Source organism: Bubalus bubalis, chromosome 2, assembly GCF_019923935.1.
Source record: "Bubalus bubalis isolate 160015118507 breed Murrah chromosome 2, NDDB_SH_1, whole genome shotgun sequence".
In the NCBI taxonomy this organism is placed as follows: Eukaryota; Metazoa; Chordata; class Mammalia; order Artiodactyla; family Bovidae; genus Bubalus; species Bubalus bubalis.
This window is the reverse complement of record NC_059158.1, coordinates 39838167-39850678: the sequence shown is the minus strand read 5'-3', so window position 1 is coordinate 39850678 and position 12512 is coordinate 39838167. Positions and strand designations below refer to the sequence as shown.

The 12512-nt window shown below is 39.7% G+C and overlaps 1 protein-coding gene across 4 annotated transcripts in view; it reads left to right on the top strand.

The window, feature by feature from the left end:
* Positions 1–12512, top strand: part of ZFAND3 (zinc finger AN1-type containing 3) — a 327210-nt gene that overhangs the window by 271249 nt on the left and 43449 nt on the right. For 3 of the 4 annotated variants that reach the window (XM_025261049.3, XM_044938343.2, XM_044938345.2), the window contains exon 4: positions 4640–4705. The exons of the other annotated variant lie outside the window; for it this stretch is intronic. In XM_025261049.3, the coding sequence (XP_025116834.1) occupies positions 4640–4705 (66 nt within the window). The remainder of the gene's footprint in view (positions 1–4639; positions 4706–12512) is intronic. 4 annotated transcript variants of the gene reach the window in all.

Below are 12512 nucleotides of genomic sequence, written 5' to 3'. Positions count from 1 at the left end.
AGAAAGCCTTTGACAGAATTCAACATCCATTTATGATAAAAACCCTCCAGAAAGCAGGAATAGAAGGAACATACCTCAACATAATAAAAGCTATATATGACAAACCCACAGCAAACATTATCCTCAATGGTGAAAATTTGAAAGCATTTCCCCTAAAGTCAGGAAGAAGACAAGAGTGCCCACTCTCACCACTGTTATTCAACATAGTTTTGGAAGTTTTGGCCACAGCAATCAGAGCAGAAAAAGAAATAAAAGGAATCCAGATTGGAAAAGAAGAAGTAAAATGCTCACTGTTTGCAGATGACATTATCCTCTACATAGAAAACCCTGAAGACTCCACCAGAAAATTACTAGAGCTAATCAATGAATATAGTAAAGTTGCAGGATATAAAATCAACACACAGAAATCCCTTTCATTCCTATACACTAACAATGAGAAAACAGAGAAATTAAGGAAACAATTCCATTCACCATTGCAACGGCAAGAATAAAATACTTAGGAATATATCTACCTAAATAAACAAAAGACCTATATATATAAAACAATAAAACACTGATGAAAGAAATCAAAGAGGACACAAATAGATGGAGAAATATACTATGTTCATGGACTGGAAGAATCAATATAGTGAAAATGAGTATACTACCCAAAGCAATCTATAGATTCAGTGCAATCCCTATCAAGCTACCAATGGTATTTTTCACAGAACTAGAACAAATAATTTCACAATTTGTATGGAAATACAAAAAACCTCAAATTGCCAAAGCGATCTTGAGAAAGAAGAATGGAACTGGAGGAATCAACCTGTCTGACTTCAGGCTATACTACAAAGCTACAGTCATCAAGACAGTATGGTACTGGCACAAAGACAGAAATATGGGTCAATGGAACAAAATAGAAAGCCCAGAGATAAATCCATGCACCTATGGACACCTTATCTTTGACGAAGGAGGCAAGAGTATCAAATGGAGAAAAGACAATCTCTTTAACAAGTGGTGCTGGAAAAACTGGTCAACCACTTGTAAAAGAATGAAACTAGAATACTTTCTAACACCATACACAAAAATAAACTCAAAATGGATTAAAGATCTAAATGTAAGACCAGAAACTATAAAACTCCTAGAGGAAAACATAGGCAAAACATAAATAAATCTGACATAAATCACAGCAGGATCCTCTATGACCCACCTCCCAGAGTGGGTCAAATAAATAAAAGCAAAAATAAACAAATAGGACCTAATTAAACTTTAAAGATTTTGCACAATGAAGGAAACTATAAGCAAGGTGAAAAGACAGCCTTCAGAATGGGAGAAAATAACGGCAAACGAAGCAACTGACATTTAATCTAAAAATTATACAAGCAACTCCTGCAGTTCAATTCCAGAAAAATAAAAGACCCAATCAAAAAATGGGCTAAAGAACTAAACAGACATTTCTCCAAAGAAGACATACAGATAGCTAACAAACACATGAAAAGATGCTCAACATCAGTCATTATCAGAGAAATGCAAATCAAAACCACAATGAGGTACCATTTCACGCCAGTCAGAATGGCTGCTATCCAAAAGTCCACAAACAATAAATGCTGGAGAGGGTGTGGAGAAAATCTAAGCCTCTTACACTCTTGGTGCGAATGCAAACTAGTACAGCCACTGTGGAGAACAGTGTGGAGATTCCTTAAAAAACTGGAAATAGAACTGCCATTGCTGTGCATACACACTGAGGAAACCAGAATTGAAAGAGACACGTGTACCCCAATGTTCATCGCAGCACTGTTTATAATAGCCAGGACGTGGAAGCAACCTAGATGTCCATCAGCAGACGAGTGGATAAGAAAGCTGTGGTATATATACACAATGGAATATTACTCAGCTATTAAAAAGAATACATTTGAATCAGTTCTAATGAGGTGGATGAAACCGGAGCCTATTATACAGAGTGAAGTAAGCCAGAAAGGAAAATACCAATGCAGTATACTAACACATATATATGGAATTTAGAAAGATGGTAATGATAATCCTATATGCGAGATAGCAAAAGAGACACAGATGTATAGAACAGTTTTTTGGACTCCGTGGGAGAGAGCAAGGGTGGGATGATTTGGGAGAATGGCATTGAAACATGTATGATACCATATGTGAAATGGACTGCCAGTCCAGGTTTGATGCATGAGACAGGGTGCTCGGGGCTGGTGCACTGGGATGACCCAGAGATTGGGATGGGGAGGGAGGTGGGAGGGGGCTTCAGGATGGGGAACACGTGTACACCCGTGGCGGATTCATGTCAGTGTATGGCAAAACCACTACAATATTGTAAAGTAATTAGCCTCCAATTAAAATAAATTTATTTTAAAAAACAGCTGACCAAAAAAAAAAGAGTAGTTGTAGGACTTAACTGCTTTTTTCCCCTGAAATAAGAATTATTCATTTAACAAAAGAACAAAAACAAAAGCCGAAAAAAATCACACCTGGGAACAGAAGCTATAACATTTTATGGAGCTACAGAGCTAGTGCCCAACGGGTTTTGAGGATATGGGGTCTGTGTTAGTTTTCCTTGCAATCAGTGTCTCTCCATGTTGCTTATTCTCGTATCACTAGTGGCACCCCACTCCAGCACTCTTGCCTGGAAAATCCGATGGATGGAGGAGCCTGGTAGGCTGCAGTCCATGGGGTCGGTCGCCAAGAGTCTGAGACAACTGAGTGACTTCACTTTCACTTTTCACTTTCATGCATTGGAGAAGGAAATGGCAACCCTCTCCAGTGTTCTTGCCTGGAGAATCCCAGGGATGGTGGAGCCTAGTGGGCTGCCGTCTATGGGGTTGCACAGAATCGGACACGACTGAAGTGACTTAGCAGCAGCAGTGCTCATTTGGACCTCTGGGATTTTAGTATGTTAAGCTTTCTCTGCTGAATGTGACATTTGTAGAAAACTTGTCAGTTTTTCTTGCCCTCTTCTTTTGATCTTTGTAACTTTTAATTTATTCTTGCCTCATTTTCAAATTCTTGAGAAGTATTTCCAGGTAATGCTGGCCAATGATGAATAATCCTTCTTCCTGATTACATTTAGCATTTATTACTTGTTCCATATTGTTTGGCACTTGATCATTTTGCATCTAGCTCTTTATTGCTGTCATGTATTATTCTTTGTATAAGTACACAAATTTTGTCTTTCTAATAAGATTATAAGCCCTCGAGCATGAGACTAACCTGTGGTGACACATCAAGATATTTGCTAGGCGCTCTTTGACCTTAACATCATGCTTGCTTGATTTTCCCGCCTTTTACTGTTTTCTCTCTGCATCTCCTTACACCCACTGCAGTTTGCTGCCGTTTTAGGCCTTGGTATAGGAAAGAGTAGAGCAATGATGAACTTCTTTGGTGGGATATCTAGGGTCCTAAATCCATGGATCTTGGTGGCACAAAGTCTGAGTTCTTTCATTTCCTCCTTTTTTGATGAGTAACTTCAGTGATAGGAAGTCTGGTCATAGATGACATATTGTTGTTGTTTAGTCACTAAGTCATGTCCGATTGTTTGCGACCCCAAGAACTGTAGCCTGCCAGGCTCCTCTGTCCATGGAATTTTCCAGGCAAGAATACTGCAATGGGTTGCCATTTCCTTCTCCAGGAGATCTTCCTGACCCAGGGATTGAACTCACATCTCCTGCATTGGCAGTTGAATTCTTTACCACTGTGCCAGCAGAGAAGCCCCATAGGTGATAAACAGTTATGCTAAATAATCATGTTTTCCTTCATTCTAGTCACCTGGAGAGACTTTTCAAAATATCTATGTAACATTTGCTTGTGTGTCCCATTCCTTAATGATCACCACTATTGGCCCACCCAGTGCGTGTCAAAAACTTCTGGTCTTCAAGTTTATAAGGCAACTTCCTGTTTCAGAAGGTAGGGTGTTGGAGTATATATCAATATCAGCTTAAGAATTTGTGGTCCTGATTCTGTAGAATGAAATGATTGCGTTTCAAGTCTTCACCCACTGACTGATTGTGTCTCTCATACTCTTGAATTATACCTATCCATCAGCTCCCTGGGCCACGAAAATTCCATGAAGGCCCTCTTTGTGTCATATTTTTATAATTAAACTAGATATTATTTCTTGGTTAGCAGTGCTGTCTTTAAATATTAAAATGATCCTTAGCTTTTCTGATAAGTAGTTTGTTCTTTAGGGAGGTTCCCCGCCTATTTTAAATAAGGCCAGTTTTGCAGTAAATTCAAAGGTGGGGTGACCACTGAGATAAACCTAAGAAGGAGACTGCTGCTTATTGCTGTGTGGAAAGTTCATCTCCCCAAACTTACGGGTAATTTACTCTTACCCAGATGAAAATTCTAGTTAAAATTTTGTTCTTTAATATCTTAATATTATGTGAGATTCAGTTTCTTTTTTTTTTTTTTTTTTAATGAAAATGATGTTACAATATAGAAAGAATATGGGCCGTTAGACTGAATTGCTGAACTAAAAATTAACCCACCACCATCATCACCATCTTCATCTTTTCCTACTGCTCCTCTTTATGCATGCTTACAGGCTGATCCCTTCCGTTTTAGGTTTCTCTTTATCCAGGACAGCCCCTCTGGGTATGCAGAGGATATGAACTGACGTTTGTGCCTGCCTTTCTGTTTCTAGGTGGGCCATGCACAGATACAGCTCATGTCTCGTTAATCACACCAACCAAAAGATCCTGTGGTACAGGTACGTACATCATTCTTACCTGGATTCATTCTTACTGGAATTATTCACAGGCATTAGCTGCTGGTTTTAATGTGGTGTCCTTGCCAGGGTGCTGTCTGATTTCTTCCATCATTTGTGAAGTGATGTATTATGTGCTTAGAATTGGGAGTGGAGTGTGAGCCGAGGTCAGAGTAGTGCTCTTGGAGGTCAAATTGGCTGAGTTAATGCTGGCAGCTAGAACCAAGAAGGTGGACATCAAAATGTACCTACTTCCTAATGTCTGAAGGATGTTATTAAGGTCTAAAGCATGCAGAAAATGCAAATCAATGCCTAGTATAGCTTGTGGCTAATTCGTGTAAGTCGTGGGCCCACTAAAAAAAAACATTACTTGAATAATGTGACTGAAGGTAAATGAAGTACAGGTAATCAGCTTTGACTAGTATAGTATCCTACTAGTTTTAGAAAATTATTTCCTTTCATTCATGTTAAAGCCACGGTGTGTACTGAAATCATTCTTTTCAGATACATGGAATATCCCAGAGATCTTTGTGCATCTGTGACATTTTTATTAAGCATGAAGTCATGAATCTTGTAGCTCTCTAAAGAGGGCTCTAAAGGCCTGTTGCTCCCTTACCCTGTAGCTTAATTTATTTTCAACAGTATTCGCCTTTTTAAGTAATGCTGCTTGCTATTTAAAGTATCTTAAGGGTTATATTTGAAAGAGTCAAAATAAGCATATTGTTTTTCTAAAGGTCGAAGTCAGAGTATTTTTCATAACTTTAAAAATCCTTTTAACTCCCTGGTGGAAATAGCACAAACCATCTCTGTGTACAGATTTACCCTGAAACCCCAGCCCCTTTAAATGCTCATGGTTTTGATGTTAAAACCTCAGGCAGGCCTGTCTGTGCTTGGTTTCAGAGGCGTTCAGTCTAGGCATTGCACGCTGAAGAACTTAATTTTATTCTCTTGTTCCCAATGACCAGTTTGCGGCAGGGCTATGTGAGATAGTCCTGACCTGCTCCATCCCTCCTGTGTCCAGTCCCCAAGCTCCGCTGGGTATTCCTGATTGAGACAGAATAGAACTGCCCTGGGGTGAGAGCGACTGTCCTGCCTTGACCAGTGGGCAATTGAGCACCATCTTGACCCCAGCCAGAAACCTGAAAAACGCGCAGAGCCCTTTGATTTCAGGTCCAGTATTTCACACACACAGTTACTCTGGTCTTTGTTTTTTCCTTCTAGTCTTGTCCTCAGGCCAGGGCTTACTGTTCACACTACCAAGGTGTTCAGGTCACATCCAGGAATGAGTCTCGAGCTTGTTGGGTCTTCCTGAGGGTTTAGGAAAGGGACTGCGTGCTCAGCGTAGACACTGAAACTACTAGGAGCCCTTCCTGAAGGTCGTGGACTCATGTCCTTCATCTTGGCAGATCTGTTTCATCCTTTCTGTTGTCATCCTATTTTGTGTATCTAAAAATAATACCATTTAGTGCATGCATTACCAGGCACCATTCAATATTCTTTACATGCATGCATATTTAATCTTCATAACAATTCTACATGATAGTTATTCCTCTTTTACAGTTAACAAAGACAGGCACTCAGAAATTTAAATATATTTCCTGGGGTAATATTGCTGGTAAGTAATAGAGTTAGGACTTAACTACATCCTTTAGATCCTGAAGCCTGCTTTTCAATACAAAAATATTATTGCTTATCATATTTTATTGTAATTATGCTCTTAACCAGACAGTACAGAACATATCATTGAATGAAATGTGGAGAAAGAGAAACATAGATTTGGAACTTATAACATGTAGTGACATAGTTTTTAAAACAGAATTCTAGAGCAGATCTTGTTGCAAATCCTGGCCTGGCTCTCTCAAAAAGCGATTTTCAGTAACCTCTCAAAATTTGTTTATCATTTGTAAAATGAGGTGATAAGTCTCATAAGTTGAAGAAAGAAAAGAAATCATACACATAAAGCTCTCATAGTAGATCTTCAGTAATGGTGGCTGCTCTTGTATTTTAGTCTTAACCATTAAAGATTATGTGTATAGTGTTGATAGCAATCAATAGGTGTTTTAGGCAGAAAGGAGTTAGAAGTATCAATACCAGAATGCATTGCCATACCTAGTATCATTAATTGATTTTACACTGATCACATTCCTTATTGCCTGTCAGTATTGCAGTAGGAACTGAAGGTAATGTTTTTAGATCTCCTTACATGAAATGGTGAGTGAGACACGGAGCTCTCAATCGCGCATTTCCAGAGTCTTCCTTTAGGTAAACACATCCCTGTTAACTAGAAAAAGATGGAGAATTTCTGGCTTGGAAGGAAATTAATGCAATGTGGAGGTCATCTCCTAAAAAGCCGGAAGGAAAGTTGAGATTTCTGACTGAAGACATTAACGGTCATCAAGTTCATCTTGCTGTAGTTCTTCTCAAGTAGCTGGTCTGTGCCCCCTCAGGCTCCTCAAGCTGGCCTGCTGTCTCAGCCTGAAATAATGGCCCTGACTCTAGAGGACAGAGCTTTCTGATTTTCAGAAGTAAATTAAATGATTTGCTTTGAGAACCACAGGCCAGTTGTCTTTGTCTCCATCTTTTTGTCTATCCTGGAATCAGCGGGTTGACCATAGTGGCGATTCTGAGCATTTTCTTATAAATACAATACTTGTTACTGTTACATTGCTGGAATGTTCTTATATTCTTAATGGCTGGATTCTTCAAGAATAGGACCCATGCCTCTAACACTTGCTCTGGTGCTTCCAGCACAAGTGACTGCAGCTCCCTTGAGCACAGGGCTTCAGGCACAGATGATAGTAAATAATTATTGTGGTGTCATTTCTTAGGAGCCGTAGAGTAAACCCTCTGAATTAGATGTTACTGATCCCCTCCTAGCCAGGCTATCCATATAAGTTTGCGCTAAAGCAGCCTCCTTAATAATGATGTGTGCTAGAAAAAGGATCCTTGGCTATAAAGTTCTTTTTGAATATATATATATTCTATATATATATATTGAATATACAGAATATATATATTCAATATATAGAATATATATATATATAACTTATATATGTAAGTTCTTTGAGGTGTTGCAGGCTCAGTTGCCCTGTGGCATTTGGGATTTTAGTTCCCCAACCAGGGATGGAACCTGCATCTCCTGCATTGCATGGTAGATTCATGGATTCTTAACTACTGGATTACTGGAGAAGTCCCCTAGAATAAAGTTCTTTAAGTCAGTGGTCTCTGAAGAAGGACAAATAAGGTACAGTATGTGGGGTGTGGGTAGAAAATCATAAAATCTCTTTATCTCAGCCTTTTAAAATTTCTGTTTTGCAGATTAGTTTAATAATTATATATTAGCCCATATGTAAAGTTTAAAACCAACAAATATGCATACAAATGTGTGTGCTAAGTTGCTTCAGTCGTGTCTGACTCTTGGTGACCCTATGGACTGTAGCCCATCAGGCTCCTCTGTCCATGGGATGCTCTAGGCTCTGAATGCTGGAGTGGGTTGCCATGCCCTCCTCCAGGGGATCTTCCCGACACAGGGATCGAACCCACGTTTCTTATGTCTCCTGTGTTGGCAGAGGGGTTCTTTACTACTAGTCCCACCTGCGAAGCCCACATACAAATATATTAAAGATACATGGCCAAGTATCTTAGATGGTGTGCATGTGTGCTCAGTCACTTCAGTCGTGTCTGACTCTTTGCAACCTTATGGACTGTAGCCCACCAGCCCACCAGGCTCCTCTGTCCATGGGATTCTCCAGGCAAGAACCCACTGGAGTGGGTTGCCATTGCCTTCTCCAGGGGATCTTCCCAACCCAGGGATCAAACCTGCATCTCTTGCGTCTCCTGCATTGCAGGAGGATTCTTTACCACTGAGTCACTGGGGAAACCCCTATCTTAGATGGTAAAGTGCACTTCAAAAAGGTTTGTGACTTCTTCAGTACACACATCATTTTCTTTTTCTTACTTCAAAAATTAAGTCTAAAGATTAGCATTACACTCATTATTAAGTCAAGGCCCGAATGTAGTGTGAGTGGTTGATAAGTGTATCTCAGGTGACTACTGTTTGATCAGAGGGTGTTGCAATTTAGAGGGGTGGATGGCAGTGCAGAGTGGTGGGTTTATAGCCATCAAGTGAGAGAGGTTAGGGGACCCTTAAATTGTTCTCTGGTAACTGTGAGCCTGAGAAGCAGATTGCAAAAGGCAGCAGTTGTAGCAAGTGAAAGTTCAGTTCGTGTTTGTGAACTTGATGGGAAGGGGTTTTCTTTAGATGTTGGCTTTTAGTCACATACCGTGAGTGACAGTTAAAACTCAGTAATCTTTAAGTGGAAAAGAGTAGTGGCACTACGATGGTTTTGGTATTTAAGAGAGAAAAATTAATGAAGGTGTGTGCGACTTTGTAAGCACTCTGGGATGTCTGCAGTCAGCAAAGATGAAAAGTGCTGCCAAGTCCCAGGTTGCTTTTGGTTAGAATGTGAGAGTTAAAGTAGATCACACCTTCAGATTACTAGAGAGAGCTAACATTTCTTTTAAGAGCTCAGAATGTTTTGCACATGTTCCCTTGTTAATTCTCACACCATTCCTGCCAAGAACAAGTATATTGTGAAGGAGAGTGTGCTTTTCTTAGCAACACACAACCTGAAGAGTCCCTTTGTCCTCGTCTTTTCTCTCGTTATACCTTAAATCAAAACTTGTGATCTGAGCTATAGTCATCTCCTTGAGTCAACTTTTTGGGGACTGTATTTGGATATTTAGGTGAGTATCTTCATGAGGTCATATTTTTATGTTTAAAGTGTCTTGTGCGGAAGGAGGGCTTCCCAGGTGGCTCAGTAGTAAAGAATCCACCTGCCAGCGCAGGAGACATGGGTTTTATCCCTGGGTTGGGAAGAGGAAGAGGAAATGGCGACCCACTCCAGTATTCTTGCCGGGAAAATTCCATGGACAGAGGAGCCTGGCAGGCTATAGTCCATGAGGTCACAGAGAGTCAGACACAGCTGAGCCACTGAGCATGCATACATGTGGGGAAGGAGGGAGGTTTGTTGCCTTTTCTTACGATCTCTTGTTTAAAGATGTGTAACTTTTTTTTTTTTAACTAAGACTTAATTTGCAGAGTTATAGCAAAAGAAATGTTATTTTATATTTTATTTGTTAGTGCTCACTGTTGATTAACCTTAAAGTGTAAGCTGTAATAGGCAGCTGGAACCACGCCTTGTCTTAAATTACCTGAGAGAATTTCATCTCTCCTCAGCAGGATCCATACCTGTGACCTACCCAAGAACTTCTGCTCCTTCCAGGTGCGGCACTAACCAGCTCTACCTCTAGGCTCTCGATTGAGTTTGTCAAGGTTGACTTTGTAGCACATAAGAAAGGGGAAATGGCTTCTTCCCTAGTTTACCACTCTTATGTGACTTTTTTCATTTTCATTTCATTTCTTTTTATGTCTGAAGTTAAAATTAGAGAAAAGTTAATAGACAAGTTTACAGACTAGGTGGTACTGTCAACAGACTTTTGCTCCACTGTATCTATATTCATTTTTCTCTTCTTCCAGCGAGTATATTGAGTAAATAATATTCTTTCTGATAGACTTAAAAAATGATGGTTTAATTTTAAAATGCTGTGTGTATATTAAAAATGTGATTATAATTAGTAGAATAGCAAGTAAAATAACCATTTGTGGGACCATAAGGGAGCTGTATTATTGGCTGAGATGAAAGCAGATGGAACTAGAAACTGTCCCGTTAAACATCAAGGGAAGTTGTTTCCAGAAAGTATCATCTTTCCACTCTGTAAGAGGCATGCTAATTCATCTTAATGGTCTGTCCCTCGCCTGATCTCATCTCTTCTCTTCTCTCTTCTTCTCCTTTCTTTTCAAGCATGTTTATGCTTTTGGGTCATCTCCTTCGGTGTGATGAACAGTGATGTGAACTAGATAGCATAGTATTGTTCATTGTTTCTTTTTTTCCACAAAAACCTTTTCTTGACTCACTTCTCTCAGGCATGCTGCTCGTGATATTATTTTTTGTTCTTACAAAGACAAGAGTAGAAACTCCCTTTCACCTGGGTATTAAGATTGATGTGCTCAGCACTTTCCACTTCAGTGTTCAGATGCCAGTTAAAGGGAAATGTTTGATTGTCCTTATATTACCAAGAGGTTTATGTGAGATCTTTCAGATTGGTCCAGAAGCTAAAGGGTGGTAGTGTTAAATCAGAGGCAGCCCTATAAATCTTAGAAATACCTATGGTTGTGCACTTTATCTCCTAGTAGAGTCAATATTCATGGGAACAGTTCAGCCAGCGCATTTAATCCCAGAGAGTTGAGCCAGTGACTACAAACTGTATAGGTCAATGTCACACACTGTAGGTAACTCTTCTTGGAAGGTCTTCTCGAAGCTTTAAAGGGGGGAAGGTAGCTTTTGAGTGTGAGTTCAACTGTGTAGTTCAGTTCTTTTTGCATTCTTTCTTTCTTTTTTTGGTCCTTCAGGTATAGCTTTTCCCCTCAGGTCTGCAGTATCAGCATTTGAGATGGAAAATTAGAAATTTGACCTACTTATGTAATATGCAAGTTCCCATCAGGAGAATATTAGGGAAGATATAAACCTTTCATTTTTTATTAGCATTTAATGTAACCATTGAAGAAAGATCAAAACAGTAAATCTGTCATGGCAAGGGAAAAAGTATTAAAAAAAATGTTTTACCTTGTGCATGCATCATCTCGAGTCCTGAAGGAATTCATTTGACTCCTGGGGTGGGGGACAAAATGAATACCAAATATTTGGCAAGATTGCAAAAATTTCTCTAATCTGAAAGGTACCATCTTGCTATGTTTTATCATAGGAAAAAAGCCACAGGTTATTATGGCGTCCACGTGACTGTTTACTGACAGTGGTTTTGGCCATTGAGTGGATAACTGGAAAGGGAAATGTCTGCTAAATGCTTTTTCTTCTGGGGATTTTTTGGGGGAGTTGGGGGTAAAATTTAATCTGCTTGATTTGTTGCACATATTAAAGAACAGAATTCAGGTAGCAAGGCTCATTATAATGAGATGTTTGGATACTCAGTATGTAAATAAACTCAGGTGAGTTTAAAAGCACCTCACACAATGTATAGAGTTCAGAAAAGTTTAAGGGAAGCTTGCTGGTTTTCACTTGTGCCCCGAATGAGAGTTAGGCTCCATTGCTGCCAGTTGCTGTGTTTGTGTTACAGACCAGCTGGACAAGTGTGTTTAAGTTTGCTGAACTTGAAATCAGAGGCTTGTTTCAGAGGCCTTGTTTAGGTTTTACTTGCAAGAAGCACTGGCTCCCCCTCTGAGAAAAGGCTGATATAAATGAATATCAAGCCAGGGTGCCAATCTTGTCAAGAGGAATTTTTTGCACTTGAAGGATAAAAATGCACTCCAGTATAAAGAGAAAAAGGAAATGTGATGAGGTTTATTGCTATTTTGTGTGTGTGTGTGTCTGTCCTAGGCTTTGGTGTCAGCTGCTTGTGGTCCACATGCTTTGTGTGAATTCAGGTTGCTTGGATCCATGAATGCAGTTACAGCTGTTTTTTGTTTTTTTGTGTGTTTTTTTTTTTGCCATTATGGTCATTTATTTTATCACAGCTTGCACTCTTACCAAGGAGAAAAGCCCTAAACTTCCATTAATTAGCTGTTCTATTGCTCCACTGGGGCAAAATGCCTGAGCCAACACTATTTATAAAGGATACCAAGGGAATTTAACACCCCCTCCTCCTCTGAAACTGGACTTGCGGCCGAGTAGATTCTGCTCCATAGCACGTGTGTGCCTGCTAGAGGACAGTGTGTTGGGAACGCAGCTTTCCT